The sequence below is a fragment of the Alternaria ethzedia genome (genome assembly GCF_023757985.1).
Source record: "Alternaria ethzedia strain BMP 0044 chromosome Unknown scaffold_14, whole genome shotgun sequence".
Taxonomy (NCBI): domain Eukaryota; kingdom Fungi; phylum Ascomycota; class Dothideomycetes; order Pleosporales; family Pleosporaceae; genus Alternaria; species Alternaria ethzedia.
In genome coordinates, this window is record NW_026056207.1 from 183915 (window position 1) to 205927 (window position 22013).

General features: G+C 54.3%; 6 protein-coding genes across 6 annotated transcripts; 4 read left to right on the forward strand and 2 right to left on the reverse strand.

Annotated features, from left to right (window-relative positions):
* Nucleotides 1–381: 381 nt before the first annotated feature.
* J4E87_006207 (uncharacterized protein) lies at nt 382–2658 on the forward strand (the record flags this gene model as incomplete). Its single annotated transcript, XM_049377812.1, has 1 exon — nt 382–2658. The coding sequence occupies one exon, from the start codon at nt 382–384 to the stop codon at nt 2656–2658; it is 2277 nt and encodes a 758-aa protein (XP_049232379.1).
* A 675-nt stretch (nt 2659–3333) lies between these two features.
* On the forward strand, nt 3334–5480 carry J4E87_006208 (uncharacterized protein; the record flags this gene model as incomplete). The annotated part of the gene is made up of 6 exons (XM_049377813.1): nt 3334–3454; nt 3507–4011; nt 4059–4273; nt 4323–4601; nt 4655–5359; nt 5410–5480. The coding sequence occupies 6 exons, from the start codon at nt 3334–3336 to the stop codon at nt 5478–5480; spliced, it is 1896 nt and encodes a 631-aa protein (XP_049232380.1).
* Nucleotides 5481–5989: 509 nt separating this feature from the next.
* J4E87_006209 (uncharacterized protein) lies at nt 5990–7711 on the forward strand (the record flags this gene model as incomplete). Its single annotated transcript, XM_049377814.1, has 1 exon — nt 5990–7711. One exon carries the CDS (start codon nt 5990–5992, stop codon nt 7709–7711), a length of 1722 nt encoding a protein of 573 aa, XP_049232381.1.
* Nucleotides 7712–8387: 676 nt separating this feature from the next.
* Nucleotides 8388–10058, forward strand: J4E87_006210 (uncharacterized protein; the record flags this gene model as incomplete). The annotated part of the gene is made up of 1 exon (XM_049377815.1): nt 8388–10058. The coding sequence occupies one exon, from the start codon at nt 8388–8390 to the stop codon at nt 10056–10058; it is 1671 nt and encodes a 556-aa protein (XP_049232382.1).
* Nucleotides 10059–14417: 4359 nt separating this feature from the next.
* On the reverse strand, nt 14418–15564 carry LAE1_2 (Secondary metabolism regulator lae1; the record flags this gene model as incomplete). Its single annotated transcript, XM_049377816.1, has 6 exons — nt 14418–14451; nt 14503–14928; nt 14981–15124; nt 15178–15215; nt 15272–15290; nt 15347–15564. The coding sequence occupies 6 exons, from the start codon at nt 15562–15564 to the stop codon at nt 14418–14420; spliced, it is 879 nt and encodes a 292-aa protein (XP_049232383.1).
* Nucleotides 15565–20164: 4600 nt separating this feature from the next.
* On the reverse strand, nt 20165–21520 carry J4E87_006212 (uncharacterized protein; the record flags this gene model as incomplete). Its single annotated transcript, XM_049377817.1, has 3 exons — nt 20165–21045; nt 21128–21307; nt 21397–21520. The coding sequence occupies 3 exons, from the start codon at nt 21518–21520 to the stop codon at nt 20165–20167; spliced, it is 1185 nt and encodes a 394-aa protein (XP_049232384.1).
* Between the last annotated feature and the right edge of the window lie 493 nt (nt 21521–22013).

Consider the following 22013-nt stretch of genomic DNA (forward strand, 5'->3'; position numbering starts at 1 on the left):
GCTCTTTGGCCACAAAGACGCCCGAGGCTTACGCCACGGCCAGCCCCACTCTCTCACACGCCGTTTCCCATCTCAAGTTGCTGCGCAGCTGCGGCCCTCTTGCCCACGCGTCATATCTGACAAGTTAAGTCGTTTTAGTGGACGTTGAACAGTGCTAGACAAAACGCGTAATTTCAAGTGTGAAGTTGCGATTGGGCATCTCCCCGCATCTGAAGGCAGCAGCTTCCTGTGAGGCTGTGCAGGCCAGTGGAGTAGGTACGAATAAACAAGCTTCTAGTTCGTCCTTTACGCCTCAACTTTAAGTACACTTTCGACAAGTTCCTCGTCTTACTTTACATCGTCACATTGAATCAACACTGGCTTTTGTGATTTACTTCAACTATGGCCGGCCCACCGTCATACCCCGCCAACCCAAACCTCACTTCCATCCCACCACCCCCATCGACATCATCACAGTCCAACGTCGCATTCACACCAAGCGCAACCTCCATCGCCGACTCCTCAGACAATGAGTTCGAGCCAACACCCGTCCACAGCCCAGGCGGTCCCCAATATGAAGATTTGCCACCATCCTACGACGAGGCGCGGGACCAAGCCGTCCACGACACGCGTCATGGCATCGCGCCCGTAGACCCCAGCCAAATCGAAGCCCATCGCATTACCGCCAATGAGGGACCAAACGAGCCCGAAGTATGGGAGTACCGTGTAAGAGGCGAAGAACTAGATCCTGCAAGTGAACAGGAACAAGCGCCGGATTATGCGAATCATACAAACGACAAGGCCACCAGTGTTCCAGTCCAGCATGTCAGTACGAGTGAGAACATCGCAGTGGGACGAGTGCATAGCGAACCTACTTCTTCGTCGAGCAAACAGCCCGATCTGGCTTCTGACTTGCTCACCCAAGCCTTGAAGTTCAGCCGTGAAGAACCAGATGCTAAGGCGCAGTATGCACCGCATTTAAACCGCATCATCGCGATACCTGACCATGCGGGACCGGCGAGACGTGTAGACGAACACGTATACTTCTTAGTTGCGTACGCTGAAGTGTTGGACCGGCATTCCATCAAGCCAGCCGAGTTTGCAGAGTTCTTGTACGGTCTACAGGTCCTGACTACAGCCGCGCACACGACGGCCGAAGACTTGCTACACGAATCGACGCATGAAGGACTCTCTTCCAGCATCGTACACGACTACATTCGAGGAGCGAATGAAGCTTTCTTCGCGCCGAGAGGTCTGATTGTGTCGTTCCGCAGCGAGACTGCGCTTCTAGATATGCTACCTATACCTGCGGGCCACAACCCCACCGTTCTCGCCAACTTGGCCGATAAGACTGCAACGGCTGAATGGCGCGCGAGGCAATTATACCCCTGGATCGAAGCTCTCGACGCGGACGCAGTGCCTATGCCGAGCGAGAGAGTGCTTAAGCTGCATGAGATGAGTGAACGTTTCTCGGGTCAGACGGCTACTGGCACGCCTGATTATGGTGGAAACTCATCGTTGCATAACAGGGCGCTAGGATCTGCTGGAGCATATGAAGACCCACCCCACTCCATTCCTGGACCTCCAGAGGAGTCTTCACACGCACATGGTCGACATGGACGGGGCGGTCATCATCCTCGCGGCAGACGAGGCGGTCACTGGTCGCCCTTTGGTATGCCAGGCCATGGCCCCTTCGGTGCACCTGGCAACGGACCTTTTGGTACACCTGGCAATGGGCCTTTCGGGCGCGGCGGTCGAGGACCATTCGGACCCCGAGGCAACGCCTTCTTCGGTAGAGGAGGCTGCTCCTCTCGTGGCGGACGTGGACGCGGACGTGGACCACCACAATCCGGAAACGAGTGGGCAGAAGTAGGCAAAGAATTAGGAAAGATTGGAGAGCAATTCGGTAAACATATGGGTGATTTGGGTGTTGAGATTGGTAAACGCGCTAGTGCTTTCGGGATGGAGGTGGGTAGGATGGCTAGTGGAAACGCAAGTGGAAATGTGAGTGTGAGTGGGAATAGAGGGCCCACTACCTCAGGTCCTGCCTCGTACGAGCAAATCCACAACGACCTCCCACCTGCGTACGATACGCCGCCGGGCCAAGAAACAGGCGTGCTATATGGCGACCGCAAAATCGACACGGCATACTCCACCGACACGAAGGATAAGGGCAAAGCTGCAGTCAAGGACCTGGATGACGACGACGACACCTCCTCAATATCATCAGATAGTTCAGACTCGTCCTCGGACTCTGATTCCGACTACGATTCTGACTCCGACTTCACCCCTGCCACCACCGACAAGACCAAAGCCCTCAGAGTCGCACGCCGCCAGATCAAACAACGGAACCGCCAACTCAAGAAAGACCACAAAGCCAAGAAACGCGAACTCAAAGCCAAAGCCAAACACACCGACACCAAGGGCAAAGGTAAATCCAAATCCAAGAAGGATCCGGAATGGAAGGCTGCGAAGAAAGAGTATAAAGTGCAGAGGAAGGAGTTGAAGAAGGAGAGGTTGGCTGTGAAGAGGGAGTGGCGGGAGGCGAGGGAGGAGATGAAGAGGGAGAAGAGGGGGGTGAAGGGGATGGCGGTTGGTGGGAAAGCGCGAGAGGGGGCTGAGAAGGGAGGAGAGGGGAAGATGGGGGTTTGGTTGGTGGTTGAGAATTTGGCGCCTTGAATGGTTGGGAGACTGGAATATGTGTATAGTCTCTGCACAAAATGTATAGATAGCTTCAATCAGTTTGTTCTTTTCTTGGCTGGGGTACACAGGTGACGTTGCTAGACCTAAGATGGTGCGGAGCGCTCTTTCCTGAGGCTGAACACACTCGACGAGTCATACAGAACCTCATTGCTGGTTAAAATGACTCGTTAGCCGAATCGCGAAGATCGCGCGTCACGCTTCCTCTTCTACTTTGCCAACTCACGGAAAGCAAGCACGCTCCTTTTGGTACGCAAACCAACATTTCAATTGGAAGTAAACCATTTTTTATGCATAGCTTCGGTCATACCACGATCAAAATGTTTCCTAGGCCTTCAGCAGCACCGCGCGCTCGCGTCCGTCTCCTTCCCCGCAACCCCGCCATAAGCTCTCAGGAAATCGTCTTCCATCGTTCAAGATTATCCGCAAGTAGCTCCCAGGACATGACATGAGGGTCGCGCTACCTTTTTGCATAGCCGCCATTGGACGATACCAGAGGAACGGCCCTGCTACAGCTTCGATGGCTTGCCGTACCCCGGAAAGCCGGTCCTGGACGGCCTGGTATATAGCTTTGAGACCCTCCGTTAGGAGCAATTGATCCCTTATTAGATTTCTTACGAGACATATATGGCGCCGAACCCCAAACGAGTGAAAATGTCTCCTTCTACTGACCGCAAGCGCGCTGTGCGCATCGCAGGATGCTCGGGAGGGTTTACGGATCGTTCGACTGCTATTATGAGGATGGCGGGTGATCCGGAGGTTGATGTTGTTATGGGTAAGACCCCCCTGAACGCTGGCTATGGAGGACTTTGAGCTGACACGAACAGGTGACTGGCTGTCCGAGATGACCATGACCGTACATGGTAGCGGCAAAGTAAAGCAAAAGCCTACGAAGAGCACCAATGGCACGACGAGCCTTGAAGACCGGAAGAAGAACGCCATGTATGCCGATACCTTCATCCAATGCCTCGAGCCAGCGATACCGAATCTAGTCAAGAACAAGACGAAGCTTGCCGTAAATGCCGGCGCCTCAGACACCGAACTTCTCGCGGAAGTTGTAGTCGATATGTTGGAGAAAGCGGGTGCTGGTCACCTCAAAGTGGCATGGATAGAAGGAGACGATGTGACTGGGCAGGTCAACAGTCTTATCAAGAAGGGGGAGAAGTTCGAAAGCTTAATGCATGGCAAGAAGCTGGAGGAATGGGGAATGCAGCCAATCTGCGCACAGGCGTATTTGGGTGGACTTTGTATCGCGGAAGCTTTCCGACAGGGCGCTGATATTGTGCTTGGTGGAAGGCTTGCAGATGCTGCGCCGGTCATTGGTGCCGCTGCGTAAGTTGCGATAATGGTCTCTTTAGGACTTCAACTAACCTGATCAGCTGGTGGCACGACTGGAAGAACGATCAATTTGACGAACTTGCCGGAGCGCTCATAGCAGGCCATCTTGTAGAGTGTTCTGCCTACGTCACGGGAGGATACTACTCAATGTTCAAAGATCTTATGAAGACTGGCAAGCACATCAACATGGGCTTTCCCATCGCGGAAGTCGAATATGATGGTAGCTTCAATATTGCGAAAGAGAAAGATACCGGAGGTAGGTGGCGGCACCTTGAGCCAAAATGATACGCAGCTAACGTAAATAGGTTGCGTGACCGTCGGAACATGCACTTCACAACTATTGTACGAGATTCAGGGACCGCTATACTACAATTGTGACGTCACGGCCGATATCACCGATGTCAAGATGGAGCAAGTGGGTGAAGATCTCGTGCGTGTCACGGGAGTCAAGGGTCTTCCCCCGCCACCGACGACCAAGGTAGGTATTACTGCTCCAGCTGGGTGGCAATGCGAGTGGCATATGTTTGTATGCGGTCTCGACATCGAGGAGAAGTGCAAGATCACCGAAGACCAGATCCGCTACGGTAAGCACGTCTTATGGTTGCGACAAAGACGACGCCATACTGATGATGAACAGCAATGGGCGACAACGTAAACCGCTTCAAGACACTCAGATTCCACCAAAACGGCTCTTCACCAATAGATGCCCGCAACCAAGACGTAGCAACAGTCGACTTCCGCATCTTCGCTCAAACGTCCGATCCCGAGCTAGTACGACCCGACATCCCCAACGGCTTCAACCGCTGGTGTCTCGAAGTATTCCTCCAATCTGCCCCCGGTCTGTCGCTATCGAACGACTTGCGCCAGATCGCACCAAAGCCCTACTACGACTACTGGGTCTCGCTCCTCCCCCAAGACCAACTCCCCCTACGCGTCCACACCATGTACGGCAACAAGTCAACCACCGACCTCAGCCCACCCGCCATCACAAAAGAATACCCCCGCCAACAAGCCTCCTACGAAACCGCCTCTCCAGTCAACCTATCTTCGTTCGGCGAGACAGTGCGCGCACCACTAGGCTACATCGTCGCCGGCCGCTCCGGAGACAAAGCCTCAGACTGCAACTGCGGCTTCTTCGTGCGCCACGACGACGAGTGGGATTGGCTACGTTCATTTATGACGATTGAGCGTGTGAAGCAGCTTCTTGGTAAGGATGAGTACCAGGGGAAGCCGATTGACCGGTTTGAGATTGCGGGGATTCGGTCGGTGCATTTTTTGCTACATGATCATCTTAGGGATGGGGGGTATAATACGTGTTCTTCGTATGATACTTTGGGGAAGAGTAAGTTCAGCGTGTGTTTGTTCGTGGGAGAGTTACTAATGGTGTGGCAGATGCTATGGAATACATGCGCGCGAAGACTGTGGATTTGCCGAAGAAGTTTCTGGAGAGGGGTCGTATTTAGATGTTGTCGATCTGAATGCAGATGTTATGTTGTTATGAAGATGCAAATCATGTTGCTGGTATCTGCGCGCATTGGAAGTGTAACCATCCGCAGGGTATCTCGTCCTCTCATGCGATAGTTATTGTCGCTTCTCTTTTGGCATCAGGTTTGTCAGTCACTCACTGTCATCATGTTTTCCGAATGTATCGTTACAACATGACGTAATCCAGATAAGTGAGAGACGCCTTTGCCCTCCGAGACAAATCGTCGTCGCTCTTTCCTTCCACAACAAGCGAGGTCCAAGCTCAGGCGCTACAGAGTTGCTGAGACTTACCCAACCTTTACCTCAGTACCGTTTCTGTCGTCTTGTACAGAAACCAAGCAACACATTACACTCACTCGCGCCGCCGTTGCATGTGACAGCATCGGAAGCTATCCGGTAAGTTCTTTGCTCAACATGGCTGTAGTATTTGCACATGCTAATGACTGCGAGTCGCACCTACGTCCAATCGCTGGCTTGAACTGCAGCCATGCACTTTCCAGTCCCAGATCCTAAGCGCAGCCGCATCGCGCAAGCGTGCTCCGGATCTGTTGCACCGGATGTACCTTCATTACTCACTATCGCACCTGAGCTACGCAACCAAATCTACGAGTATCTACTTGTCGATCCGAACCCGATAACGATCGAGACCATCGCGGTTGATTTTAAAAAGACCAAGGTAACCAAAGGGACTTCTACCTCCATAGGAAGCCCTGCTATCCTTCGTACTTGCCGTCAGATCTATCATGAGGCAATCGGTCTCCTATACAGCCGGAATGCCTTTCGCTTCCAACACAACATACACGACGACTCTTTCGACGTTAAGCTCATTAGTCCTATGGAAGTATGCGAAAGATGGATAGACGACATTGGCTCCTGTCTTCCGAGACTGCGCGCTATCAACATCAACCATGACGTGCCAGAGATACCGGAGAAGTATGAGGATTGGATGTTCGGAAGAGATGTGCGCAAGAATTCCCGTCAGGCGATTGACATCTTGCCGTTACTGGACGTCTTCTGGAACAGCGACGCATGCAACACGTCAGTCATGTTTGAGATGGCCGAGGACGATGAATCAGATGACTACGAATTCGACTTCGAAGAGCAACAGCACGACGCAACATCCATCGCCAACGTCCTTCTTGAACTTGGGAAGAACGATGTACTCGATTTGCAGAGAACGCGTCGCTTGCTCGATGCTGTCCTCTTGTATACAAGCGGTACAAGAGGCTCCATTCTATATCGGTCAACCGGATACAGCGAGACTATGTCGCGTGCGTTCGAAATGTCAATGCAGACCCAGAGATACCACCTCGCTCCTCTACAAATCCCATCGACTATGTTTGATCTACCTTACGAGGTCAAAGATGCTATCATCCATCTCGCGCTTGATGATCACGAATTCACGTACGATTTCCACAACGGTGTCACGCTTGGTCTCCAGCCCGGCATGCTCAAAGTCAATTCTCAGCTTCGTGAGCTCGTTGCACCGTCGTTTCTACGCCAATGCCACTTTACCTTACTTCTAGGTACTGAGTCGCTTCAATCTTCCAAGGCAATGTTCAAGAGACTGGATTGTCGCATTAAAGAGACTTATACGCAGACGAACTTCAGTGATTACGAGCCAACGAGACTCTGTAATCCGGTTACCGCAAGCAAATCGCACGGGAACGTACCGACCATCATCTTGCAGTTCCAGACAAACGTGGCGCCGCATCTAGCTGCCGTTCAGATCGATGCATGGGACCTACTACGCGTCACGTCGGTCTTCCCAGCCAACACTACGATTATAATCCGCGTGTGCGGTGGCAAAGACGAGATCCAAGACCACACTACAAGGTTGGGCGCTATTCGAAAGGATACCTACCGGCTTTTGAAGCATCTGGAGCCCGACACAGCTGCAGAGACCCGCAAGCTGAGTGTCCAAGTTGAGCTGAACAGCCAGTGTGTCCCCATGCGAGCTACGATTTGGAGGATTGGCGAAGGCCTGCAGCCTTCCGTTGTGACTATGGTGAAGAGTTTGGACTCGGCGGACCTCGTCTTGCTATTTGATAAGCGCGATCCTAGCTGGTGGAAGCATCTAGACACTCCAAAGAAAGAAGCCTCACATCTGATCTGCTTTGATTGGCTATCACGGGACGGAGACTGGGAGGCCTGGGAGAACAAGACGATGCATAACGTTCTTTGGCGTCTTTGGCACCTCTGCCTTTAAGCAGAGGAACGCCATGCACACGCATGTTCTTTCCTCATGTATTCGCTTTTCTCTTCTGAATTTAGTAGTGGTTTAGCACACATCTACCTGGGCGTACCCAATTCCAAATTACACCGCTCCACATGGAAGCCCAAATCCATCATCACTTCCCAAACACCTACGTGCGCACCGCACCCCACGTGTCTTTTATATGCACCACCTTACCATTGTGACCTGTGTACTTTACGATAACTTCTTCATTTCATGCAGTAATTGCGGTTGTGCCTCGCCATAGACGTCCAATCTTACTGCCAGCGGATGGTTCATCACATGGGCACGGATGTGAAAAGATGACGTAGTATAGGGTGCACGAAACACCTTCCTAGCGCGCTGGTGCAAACAGTCGCTGCCTGGGTGCTCTTTCCTCTTATGACAATTAAGGTCCAAGCTCAAGCACAACAACCTCACTGCAAATTCCTGAACACCGACACTCACATAACCATCGTCGCTTCCCTCGCATTGTAGGAAACCACACCACACACCGCACGCGCGCGTGTTGCAATCGCATACAACTACGCTCACAGCCATCTGGTAAACACGCTTTCTGCTGTTATTTTGTATGTGCATCTACTAACGAGTTCCAGTCGCCGCCGCGGCACCACTACTCAGCAGCTGAGGCGCCGTCTCTCACTCCGTCATGCACTTCCCACTGCCGAAGCCCGTCCACGGGCAGGTTGCACAAGTGTATTCGCAGATCAGCAATCCGGCTGAAACCTCACTCCTCACCATCCCGGCTGAACTCCGCAACCAGATCTACGAATACGTACTGGTCGACGATAGGCCTATTGTGATTGTGGACAACGCAGACGACTCATCAATCAAAACCAGCAGCTTCTCAGGAGACCCGGCCATCATTCAGACTTGCCGCCAGATCTACCATGAGGCAATTGGTGTTCTCTACGGTCAAAACGTCTTCCGGTTTGATTATAGGATACTGCATCTTCAACACGGAAAAATCCTTAGTCCGATAGACGCATATCGGAAATGGACTCGAGAAATCGGATCGAGTCTCTCAAACCTGCGTTCTGTTACCATCCGTATGGACATGCCAGATATACCAGATGATTATGACGATCTTGCTTTCTGGGATCACTTTTACCGGTGCTCTCTGAACCACATCAAGATCACGCCATTGCTCGACGTCTTCTGGGGTGGAGTCGCATGCGATCTGTCCGTTCGTTTCGAGAGTATTAGGAATCGCAATCATGCCTTTTCCTCCTCTTACCCATCCCGGTTTAACCTCAAGCTTCTCACCAAAGTCATATATGAGCTGGGAAATATGGACAAGCTGAGGTTGATGAAAGCACGCCGTTTAATAAGCGACATCGAAGTGGCTCCGCACGGCAAGCAAGGTTTCATCGACTTTCGATCGAGTAATGGTAAGGCCGGTGTTAATGGTAAGGCCGGTGTCAGACGGGGATTCCAGTTCTCGAAGAACACCCAGAGATACGTACTCAAGCCGAGCCATCCTAAACTTCTCGATCTGCCTTCCAAAATCTTGGAACGCATTGCTAGGTCTGTGTACAGTAACCATGAGGTCACATACGACTTCAGCACGGGTATCTCGCATGGGCTCGGTTTCAGTATGCTCGACATCAACTCCCACCTCCGTAAGATGATGCTTATGGACTTTCATCACTTTCATCAACAACGCCGTTTTGTTATCATCCTAGGCTCAGCCACTCTCTCATCTTCCGAGGCCATGTTTGAGAAACTTGAGCGCCGCACTGCAGACTATTACGCCCCCCCATACATGGGCAGACTGCAGCGCTGTACACCAATCTCAGCATCTCAGGTATATAAAATTGCGCCAACTATCGTTCTACGATTCCAGACAGACAAGCCGCTACACCTGGCTAAAGTTCGTATCAACGCAAGGGATCTGCTGCGGGCTACCTGCGTCTTCCCAGCCTATACTACGATCATCGTTCGCGTATGCGGCCTTGGTGAGACCCAGGACCATACTACAAAATTGGGCGAGATCCGGAAGCATGTCTTGGTTCTGATGGAGCACTCGCTGAGGGTCACACTGGCGGTTCGCGATCCTATGGTAGAGGTTGAGCTCAACCACGACTGTCTCCCCGCGCGGGTCACCTCCTGGGGAAATCGAGGGTTCCTCAGTGATATTCGGAATAACGACAAGACGGCGGAAACAGTGGATATTGCTTGGCTACAAGAGATGGTGAGGGCGAGGACGTGGAGACCGGAAAGGGACATGAATGGGTTCGTGAGCTATGGCATGCCAGAAGGCTGGAGTGGCGAGACGCGATACAGCCTTATCAAGTGTCTCAAGAACCTTTGTTCCTGACCATAAGGTGGACAGAAAGAGCACGACACGGTTGTATATTGTAGTTGGCACTCAACACCAGGGTACCCTGCCAGGGAAGAAGGATAGCTCTCATACTCAGATGCCAAGGTCGTTTCCAGCTGGAATAGACGCAGTAGTAGACTAGTAGTGATTGGAACATATCTGCCTGGGCATATCATACACTAAACTACCTGCTACTCTAAACCCCATTCCACGTGGAAGCCCCCAAAAGAAGTTCAAGCCCTCAACCAAACTTTCATCTCCCATCCCCCCATGCCACAGCCATCCATATCACCCTCCCTAAGCGAGCCGCAACAATACAACCTAACAGCAGCTAAACCACGGAGTGCAGTAACTAGTTCTACAAGCTAGCGGGAGCCAAGATCGACCGCATCTCCTAGAGTACCAAAGCGGTAAATATCACGACCAGCTCAATGTCAAATAACGCCTGAGAGCTGGCCTGACCGCAAGGACGGGGACTAAGAGAAGGCGTGGTTTTAGTAGCTTCAAATGTTGGAGTAGTTGGAGTAGGGCGATGTTAGTGTAGCGAGAGGGAACAAGAAATATACGTGAGGCAGGTGACGCGCTTTGCGTACCCGAAGGTCTGTCGTGTGAATGTAGAGCTGGTGTTTCGGATACGGTGATATTCCGCTGTCCGTGGTGAAGGTAGCGGAATAGGGGTTTCATGAGTCGATGGCGGTGGCATGACTGAGGCTTTACTCCACGGACTTACTCAGGTTTCTCCACGGACTTTTCCCGATTTTCTCCACGGGCTTACTCGTGCGCTTGGAGTTGGAGATGCGTAGGCGGCTTGACGACTCACCCGTTCACGGCCGTGTATACGTAGGTACGTACCTCTCTTACCTAGATGAGCTGCTATACGAATGCGACACCTAGCTTAACGACCTACCTCCCCGACGATCATCGGCAACGCGAACAATCCCATGCCCACGCTGTGGGCTCATGAATCGCGTCATCGGAGGTGAACGGCCTGGATCGACGGCTATGCAGATCCCGCAAACGCGGTACCGCCGTGTAGAGTCAAAGATGCGACGCAAGTGGTGTCACAGATCTCTGCCACCTTCCCAGTTCTTGCCTATTCTCCGATGCCAGACCCTCGATTCAAGATCACCTCTTAACCGAGTCGAAACTAAACGTACCAAGCTTTCCGCTAGTAGGTGTGCTAAAGTTGCTACAAGAGCACTAGTTTTAGCACCGGAGTGCTCGACCCTGACCAATGATTAGCTTTGGATACGTACCGACGAGTAAGCGCCATTCCAGAGTGCGTGGTTTTGTTGTAGAATATCAGAAAAGTTGAGAAGATTCTTGGTAGAATGTTGCTGGTTTTTGAAGGCACTGTTCCTGCAAACCACTCCCTCATGCAAGATAAGGGAGCGGAGAGGAACTCTTATGGCCCCAGCGTTTGTCATCATAGTGGGGGTACGAATGAACGAAAGGATAAACTGGAGTCGGAAACTTACAGGAAAGTGGTCGCCTAGGGTGGCATGGTGCGGAATGTTTCCTCAGTGTAAGCGATGGGAATGTGAGCTGACTGAGTCGAACGGACGGACTTCGAGGGAAGACCAAGTCAGTGGGAACTAATGCGGACCATCTTCGGGACCTGCGAGGGATCCGGTCCGTGGGGCCAGTCACTCTGCAGGCTGACTGGCTGGCTGGCTGATCGTGTAAGAGGGATAAAGCTCATTGGATCCGTGGAGCAGGATCAAGCAGGATCGAGCAGGATCGAAAGGCGCGCCCTTGCATAATGTAAAATGTCGCTGCCTCCGAGAGCGAACAAGATGGGCCGAATATAGCAATCCATCGTTGTTGTTGCTGGGAGCTGGGAGCTGGGAGAGGATCCGAACGGTTGGTTGTAACCACGCCACCAACACGTCGAAGGACCAGGCAAACGGTTGCCGCTCACCGGCAGATGGGCTAGTGTAATCCCATAACGTCGTGCATATGTATTCTGCAGCAAAGATTTTTTTCGACCTGACAGCTGATGCGACTGGGGACGGAGCGCGGAGAGATCAGCGAGGCCAAAGTTTCATTTCCACCATTCTCTGCTAGCACCGGACAAGTGTGTATATCGCACAGCGATTAGGTCGGCGACTGCGGTTCGCAGCGGGCGAAGATTATCCGGGAGAGTGGTAAGATACAGGCGGCGTGGTGACAGGCGGAAATAGTGGCGCAGGGCCGGCGCAGCACGTCGGTGTACTATGTGAGATGCTGCGCGGCAGGACCTCGCCATCGGTAACGAGGGCAGCGGAGGGTGGGAATCGCATCATGGACTGGGTCCTAGGGCGGAATAGAGTTTGCAGCGCTCGCCAGTCACATTGGCGGTGTATAGGTTGGAGCAGAGGAGGAGTTTGGTAGACGAGGTGGATGCCTTGATGGTGCGCACATGGCTGTCGCGTCCGCTCGAAAGGAAGAGAAGATAGACGCAGGGCAGGACGGAATCGGCGGAGGTGAAAAGCGGTCCCCTACACGTGCGGCTCGGTTGCGGGGATGGGGAGGCGTGGTTCTCGGAGGAAGCGCAGAGTCCGGTGGTCTGGCGAAAGGCGATGGCAGATGCAATACGCGATTGTGACGAATTGGCGGTCACGATGCAGGCAGAGCGCGTCGGCAACGCCTGCTCATGCCGATGTCGACCGGCGAGCTGTCACGGCGGTGCCGGACATGTCAGAACATTGTGCGGCGATCACTGACAATGGTGTGCGCATTACAGGCTGAGGGATGCACCGAGAAAGGACCGTGGTTATCAAACATGGTGACATGGCGCCTCTCCATGTCGTTAGCAGGTCGCGCGAACGTGACGCGTTGTTTGGTTGCACGCGGCGCAAGATTGCGATGCGTCGTGGATGGGGGTGTGGGCAAAGGGGAGCGCGGAAAACATGGGTTTGCTTTCCGTGGGTGCATTCGCATTTGCAGTGGCATGCAGCGTGCGCTGGAGTACGCGAAGACCGGAGAGTGAGTAGGTCCGAGTCCAGACGTTGGATGCAGTGATGCACCCTTTCCTCCTACGAGTGGGCGGCCGGCCGTTCCTTCCCTTCTTCCCTGGAGGGTCCGCGGAAGGCACCATACGCGGGATACGGGAGAAGCCTCAGAAGCCTCGGCCGGCCCAAAGCATCGGAACGCACGCCTTTTCCCTCGCCCTCGCCCCCATTCCCACCCCGCATACCACCACCTCGACAAACTTGCTGCCTCTGCTGCAAACGTCATACGAGTCATGCACTGGACTGTCCAGCTGCTAGACTGGGCGCGCGCCGTCGGACATCGTAGTTGCAGCCGTCTAGTATATCGTGCATGCAACTGCATGGGCGATAGACACCCATGTTGGCCATGGCATGCTGCAGCTCGCTTGCTATTATTGCTCCAGAATGGATCGGTCCGGCACCCTGGGCCTCGAGAGGCAGCGATGCAACACTGAAACAATACGCGCCCATCTTATGCGTCCCGCCGTCTTGTGTAGAAGCGCCGCTGGGTCTCCACCGTTACAGATCTTCGAGAGGACATCCTGGACCAGAGCCAAGAGTGCCCACAACGTCGGAACGGCGACGCGTGGCAGCAGCGTATAAACCACGGACAAGTGATAAAGTGCATTGCCACCTGTGCGACGTCATGGCTCCTTCCCAGAGGGTCGATACTTCCGACAGACTTTCTCAGGAGAGGCGTTGCGATAAACTCTGTGAGTGGAAGTGGGGGTATATTCCAGCTATTATATACTGCTCGTGCTATCGAGGAAAGGGGACACACCAAGGGTCCTGAGCGCTCCGCTAAAAAAACAACAACATGCTCGTCAGAAAAGAGCCAAAAGGCCGCATGCAATCCACCATGATTCGCGTCGTGTGCGCTGCACCGACGCAAAAGGACGTGACATGCACAACGAAGCTGACGCGCTGAGACCGCCATGCTCTCGTGAAGATAGAGGCAAACAAATCGTTTTGTCGCAAGGAAACCGAGGTATCAAGGTATCATATTCTTAACATGCCATAACGCCAGACTGGGGTAGTCGCCCAAAGAAGACCCGATTTTCCCTACCGCAAGATGCGCCATTAGGTGAAGAGCAAGTCGACGCGAGGAAAGGCAGAAGAGGCAAAATCCCCTGTTCCGAGGTGGTTCGCGCTGGTGCGTGAGCCATGGGATCGGCGAAAGTGAGGCTAAAAATGGTGTCGCGGAATGCACAACATCCTGGAAGCATCTCTAGAGTCCAGGTGTAACGAGGCCGTCGCGTTGATGCGCTCAATAGAGCGTCGGGGGAAAGCCAGTCCGGGCTAGGTGGGTGCCTGGCAGGGGCTACCTGTGTAGCGGGCAGGCAAACTATCCATGAACAGAGTGGTACAAGGGTGGTGCGAGATGCTACTGCTGGGGACGGCGGGCAGTCCAGATGTGGCTTTGGGCCGGTCAGTGGGCGTGGGCAGGCGCGGATTGGTGCGTGACTTACATGTTGTTGTACGCATGGATTTTGCGGTTGCAGATTTCCCTGCGAACACTCTCGAGCACTGGCCTGACATGCGCGTTGAGGTCCCACTGATAGACCCTTGTGAGAGGTGCAAAGGTTAGCGCCTCCAGACCCTCGGTCAGGCCCAGGTTGTACCACCTCCCAATATCCTTCTGGTGCGGGTCATTGGGCCATGTGTTGTAGGGGACGCGAATAACCGTCTCCTGGATGTCGATGAAGCCGGCGGCCTGCAGCAGCTGGCGGGTGCGGTGTTCGTAGGCGATTGGGCGCGAAACTCGTTGCGTGGCGTCAGCTAGCCAGCCGTACCACTTGGTGAGCATGCTGTCTGGGGGCAGCGTGTAGTCGTCGCAGCGCGGCTCCATGTCGATTTCAATATGCTCTATCCAGCCGGTGCCGGGCTTGAGATGTCTGCGGCAGTTAGCAGGGGCGCCAAAAGCGAGGGTCTAGCGAGGGCGCGCACGAGTAAATCTTCTGGTAGAGTTCGGGCCAGCTCGTCACGCTGCCGCACGCCATGCGCAGGTGGATCAGGTCCCAGGAGTCCTCGCCCAGCGTCCATGGGCTTTCGTAGTCGCGTGGTACTCGGAATCGCAGGTTCGGGGGGATTCTGCGGGGGCTGCATCAGTGTCAGGCCGGACAAGCGACGGGCGGGCGGCATACTTCTCAGGCTGAATATTGACCAGATCTAAACCTAGGACCTGCGCACATCATGTCAGCCGTCTGGCAGCAATGCGTCATGCTTAAGTGGGCGCACCTCGGCGTTTAGGTATTTGCTGCACGGGCGCGGTTAGCCTTGAGTCGGTAGCTCTGGCTGCTTTGGCCAACTTACTCGGCCATGTCAATTGCCCAGATGCCCGTCCCACAGCCTACGTCGAGGATGCGGGGCTGCACGTTTGGCTGCGTCGGCACCGGCGCCTGGTGCAGCTGCCCTCTCCGTGCGACGGCGAAGAATTGGTGGTAGATGTCCATGCGGTCCTTCTCGGGCTCGTCGCACGGGTACATGTAGAGGCCTCTCCGGAAGCCATGATACCAGCGGCCATTTTCCATGTAGTTGCTGTTCTGAGCGGGCACGGGCAATCTGCGGGCGAGGGTCAGTCTGCGGGCGTGGTACGGAGAGCGGGGGCACACACCCATTCGAAGCCATCGTGACCATTGGAGCGAGAAGTATCGACAGCGAGGGCAGACGGCTAACGGCGAGCGAGGGCGGTGCTAGGGGCCAAGTCGTCGTATGCGCTGATCATGGGACGATGACGGGGACGCGGAAGCAGGGCGCGCTGTCGTTTGGGACGTGTACGGCGTCGAGTGCGGTCAGGCGTGGGTATACTGCTACAGTCCAGCAAGGCGATCTCAGTCATCAGGGCAGAGCGATGCGGGAGGTATTTAAAAGCGGACGACCCCTGCAGTGCTTCCGTCAAGCGCGACTACGAGTGCTGACGCTGGGTCGACCACAAGCAGGCCGGCATCAATGCAAGAGGCAGTCCGAGGCGTGCTCCACTCATCTTTTGCACCTCTCTGGGACCCATCGGCACGCAGGCCATAGCTGAGCTACTATTAATTAGGTGGCCCTGTCCATGCCACTCGCGCTCGGAGCTGGACCCAACCAAGTCAAGTCTCTTCCGGCTACCACAATGGCGGGTGCAGTCGTCTCTCGGAAGCGCATCCGTGCACTCGACTGCCTGCCAGTGCCTACCAATCTCCTAGTAGCCTCTCCCTATCCAGTGCCCCAGGCACGTCGTCTGGTAGCAGCACACACCGCTCCCCACCGTCATGCGCCTCACCCTCAGCATCAACGCACCATCCGCACCATCATCGCATGCACCATCATACATTGTAATGCATACCCAGGGCCGCCGTCAACACCGCCAGCCCTTCCTCTTGGCCGCGACGCCCAATAGAGTGGTAACCGACCTGCGCGGAATCCCGTACCATGCTCCACTCGAGCGAATAGGATTCCCGTCATTCACACACACCCTGCCGGTTCTGTGCTCGTCGTCTGCCGCTCTAGGACACCATCAGCCCTCAGCGACGCTTGTCGGCCCAGGCGACGCTTTCGCGTCCAAGACCGAAATGACTACTCAGGTGATACCATTCAGGCTGGATAATCTCCGCGATCCCCAGCAGCAGCTCAATCACCATGGTGCTTACGCGAGACGAGTACCGAAGAATTGCTTATCCCAGCGGACCGTCAGGCTGCATGCGCGTTTGCCCGCCTGTAGCGTTTAGAGCACGTTGCGAGCATAGCACAAAAGCACTCTGGGACCGATCCCACTGCCCCAATACTTGCAACCAGGTTATGGCAGACCACCGTTTCGACTGCATTGTCGACACAAGTCTTGTTGCAGCGCCGCGCGCCGTTCCGCTGCCGACTGGTCGTTCGGTACAGGAAGGGTTGCGCAAGGGGCCAACCCCGCCTGTCTGTCGGTAGCAGGCTTTGCTTGCGACGACGATAACAGCAATAAATGCATCGATATCTTTTGTGAGCCCTTTGTGACAGTAGCGTTCGCCAAGTACGTAGCAGGTAGATCGATTGGGCCGATCAAGCCATGGCCATGCAGTCGCCGACACGGCAGGTAACTTTGTCGATACGTGATGCGTCCTGTCGAAAGCGTTCCCAGAAGCATGGTTCACCGCCTAGGATCACACACCTCATTCGCTCCTAGTTGCCGTCTAGAGAACTGCGCCGCACGGGAAGCTATAGCTCGCGAACTGCTTTCTGCGTATAGCTAGAAGGCGATCATCCTGCATCGCTTGCATCTAGCGGGGCCGGCCTTTGCAAAAACTTGAACAAAGGCCAACGTAATCGTTACAAGCTGCTCCAGGGACTGAGACGCGACGTGGCTGCAGTTGACAGTTCCGCGAGGGACATGCCGACCGCGCCCATGTCAGCATGTCAGCTCCACGATGCAGACGGCGGAGTCCTGGTAGCGAGGCCCCCCTGCAGGCACAGAGGGACCGTTTCAGCTCTCAGCACAACACCAGCATAAATCGGAAACGATGCAACCTCGCGAGGGACGGCTGCAGGGTTGGAGAGGAAGAAACAGGCTGACTGATGGCCGCGAGGGCGACAAGAGTGCGGGGAGGCCTAGACAGACAGCCGTGAGCAAGGCAGAGTGAAACACGGTCGTCGCTGACATGGCTGAACCGGCGTGCTGGGTCTCTCCATAGGGCTGGGAAGGAAAGTGCGACTGGCGAGCCGCCGGTCGGTCGATGCCGCATGAACACCAGAGCTGCCTCCACCATCGCCCACCCACCGCGCGACAAACACGGCGCCGTGACGCCGAACTGCTTCTAGCGAGCCTCTCCCCTCTTTTGACAGCCAACGACAAGGTCGATGCTGGTCGTCACTGCCGGCACCCACATGGGTCGCGCCTGGGATACAGCACATCGCGCGACGGCATTCGCCCGCGGCTGCAGAATGAAGCGCGCGTGGGGCTGACATGTCCAGCCTGAGACGACTGAGCATGAGCGCCTGGGCCCTGCCGACACCTCAGCGCACCAGAGACGGCGTTTCAGGCCTGGTGAAGCGGTTCCAGCTATAGTGCACCTGCACAGTAGACATCATCGAAACATCGCAACCAAGCATCATGGCCCGTCTTCTGCAGCACATCTCTAATCGGAAACCTTTGCCAACGCAGAGTCAGCGACCAGGCGCTTCCACCCACCCCAGCCGCGCCGACTTACGGTCCTTCTTTACGTCATTGTCCGTCTTGCCCGCCAACGGAATGACTTTCGGCGCGGGCCTGATATCACCATCTCCAGCTCAGGCATGTGTAGGTTATCCGAGGCAGCCAGATTGCGATGACTGGGGACGCGGCGGTTAGCGAAATTTATCACGGTGTAGTCTACAACACGGCCTGATACCCACCGAGCTTTTGGCGCCCGTTATTCATGCACAACATATCTTCCTTCGACATAGCACCGCCGCTATCTCTTTTCCAGAAACAGCCTCCACGGGCAGTGAGATCTTTCTGGCTACACTTTTCCTTCGCCGCGGGGTCCAATCTTGGGCGCTGGCAACGAGTCAGCATACGTGCCGTGCGGACGCCTTCGATTGCAGCCGTAGATTGTCATACGCGACGATTGTGTCGACCCAGCTGCGCTGGCTGTGTTCACACATTGCGTATGCCGCAAGTGCTCGACTCGCGGACCTCTGCATCATCTCACGCCGTCACCGTGTCACGGCACATCCCAGCATGTGCGGTGCGGTGGTACAACTCACAAAGACCGTTGGAGACGCACCACCCAGCCCGACGGCTGCTTGCAACCGTAACCACACGGCAGCCGCCGCTGCAACCACCAAGTGCCGAATTAGCAGAAACAGTCCCTTACAACGGACCGAACCATCAGGCTGTACGTGCACGACAAGCCAACTATATTTGTGTAACTTGGAATTTGTAAGGTTTGAACGCACGAGCACAAAGTGCACTGATGATCACATGGGACGTCACGCAGAACACCTGCAGGTAACTACCTTGACATCGACTTAGGCCAGCAACAGGGTCTCCCACGAGGCAAGCCAACGCAGTCTCCTCATACAGGGGCCATGATTCATCGTCTAACCTCCTCACCTGATTTTCACGTTGCGGAGTCTACACAGAGCACGAGAAAATGCAGAGCGTCACCGCGAGCCAAGTAACACCGGATACTCGGTACTCCCAGCACGATCTATCACCCTCCTACTGCAGAACTAGCAAGTTCAACACACGATATCGATTTCGATCTCGATACCCGACGGACATGGCGCGCATGTCCGCTCCCAAGATCCGATGTCAGAGCCGTTTCGGACACCAGCGGCAACCCCTTGCTAGACATCGCCTTGTTGCCTACAGCCCGCGCGTCAACTACGATTTGGTTGCAGAATTGTGTCCCTCTGATTCAGAATGTGGGTACTATCATGCACAATCGGGCGTTATTACGCTGTACGTACCACCGGCTGATATCTATCCGACTGAAAATGAGATTGACGTGCTCACCGCCCGCTCGAAAAACTTCAATCTTGTCCAGAACTGGAACCGGTATTCGAAGCCGAACGCCTTGCGTGTGAACAGCATCTCCATCTGTGGGGTTCGCATGTATACCCTGACCCACGTTGGTCTGGCTACGCTGGCGGACCAACTGTCCTGGCGTATGACTAGCGTAAAAGTCTTCGGTATCTCCTCCGTTCGCGCTAAAAAGCAGGGTTCTGCGTGTCATCGCAAATCAAATCACGGCAACGCAGTCACTTGTTTTCCAATGAGATTACGATGTGCGAGGAATTAAGCTTTGCACGTTCTGGAACCCTACACCCGCGAGGGACCCGTCAAAACCCATGAAACCCAAGGCTTCCAACTCGGGAATCACCGTCTACTGTACCCGTCATACTGGTCCCGCTATGTTGGCGTCTCGTCTCATGGTGTATTTTCGACACATGACTGGTGCTAGAGATTGATTATTACCGACGGGATGACCTTGGTATTCGTCTTATACACAACCCGTCCTATTACTACTCCTGTGCAGCTAAACCGTTCTGCTGTTATACACCAGCACAAGCGTCTGTTGAGCAAGGAACATTCCAAATATCTTCCTCACGCCCGGGGCGTGGTGCCGGTCCAACGGCTAGCTTGCATCATGATCGATGCCCATTCCATATTGTACACTCCCGCGACATCTAGACCCATTGCCATCTCTTTCGTATCCACTTCAGGACATACACCAACAGCACAAGTACAGGAACCTCGATCAAGGGGCCCACCGTACTTGCCAGAGCCTGCCCGCTACCCGCGCCGTAGACCGCGACGACAACCGCGATAGCAAGCTCAAAGTTGTTGCTTGCAGCAGTAAAGCTCTGCGTGCAGCTAACCTTGTAGCTGAACCCCATCTTCCAGCAGAACCAAACCGTACTCGTAAAGATGACGATGAAGTAGACCAGGAGGGGCGCGCAAACCCTCAGCACATCCGTAATCTGCCTAACAACATGCGCGCCCTGACTAGCAAAGAGGACGATGATCGTGTAAATCAGGCCGATGAGCGAAAACGGCGCGATATAGCGTATGAACCTGCGTTGATAGCGGTCCTCTCCCAGCATCGACCTCAATGCCAACCTCGTAATCACAGCAGCACCAAGTGGTATCCCCAAGAAGACGCCCACACTCTGCGCAACCTTCTCATATGAGATATCCGTCTTGTCGCCATGACTGACCACTTGGATATAAAACACCGCAAAGGGCGCAAACAGCACAATCTGCAGTATCGAGTTAAACGCCACGAGAACAGCGCAGTAGTCGCCGTCGCCGCCCGCAAGATCCGTCCAGATGAGTACCATGGCAATGCAGCGCGCAATGCCCACGAAGATGAGTCCTTCACGTAGGTCCTGGCGGTCGGGTAGGAAGGCCCATGCTAATCCCACCATGAAGAGGGGGGCGATGATCCAGTTGAGAACGAAGGAGACGGCGATTTGGATCCAGAGATCGCGTTTCTTGAGGAGGAGGTGGAGCGTTTCGAAGCGGACTTTGCAGAGAATGGGGTACATCATTACTAAGAGGCCAATTGCTATATAACGTATTAGCATCTGGCATGATGCCTACGAGATAGATCATAGGATGAGGATGATGATGGAAGGAATGAGACATACCAATGGGTATACTGACGCCCACGAACTCTCCTCTCTGCAACGCTGGACCCACGGAGTCAACCGTGTTCCCCAGCGCGATACCGATGCCCATGGCGAGAATGATCCATACAACTAGGAAGCGGTCGAGGAACGAGAGACCTTTCAGAGGAGGAAGTTCTTTTTGTGTGGATGGGTTATTGCCTACAGATGTAGCGTCAGTCTCAATGGGCGATATGACAGACTTAAGTGCTATACGCAATGTCAAAAGAACTGAAGAGAAGAAGACGTACCCATCATATCCTCTCCATCACCAGCACCACCGTTAACACCACCCTTCTCAACATCGCCAGCCTGCCCATCTCTTAACCGTGCATCTTTCTCGTCGCGTATCGCTCCTCGCTCAGCAGTGTCCATCTTCTTTTGCTTTCCTTTCTTTTCTCTGTTCCTCTTTTTCTTCTCTTTTAGCAGCGCGTGGATTTCACGATACCACGCGTTTGCAGATGCGCAATGGCACGCGTCTAAAGTAGGTAAAGTGATGATGGCAAAGTAGGCGAGTGCGACCAATCAGGGCTCAGCAGTGACGTTTTCTTGCCGCCAAGCCGCTAAGGGCGGGCGGTGAGGCGAAGTTTGGAAATGACGAACGTGATGGTGTTGGCGATCTTCGCGGACGTTGAATGAGACAGAATCGCATGAAGCGCGTTGGTGATGGGTGGTAACAATTGAGCCTATCGTATTGTAGCGATGATGGCGGAGTCTTTTGTCTTCCAAATGGGGCTTCGGGTCACGAGAGGCTTAAGTGCATGGGCGTTGACTGCGCCTTAATCGTTGGCTGCTGGCTACATCTTTGGTGAGTATAATGCTAACCGCGAGTTGGCGCGCAAAGGAATTGGAAAAGGTCCCTGATAGG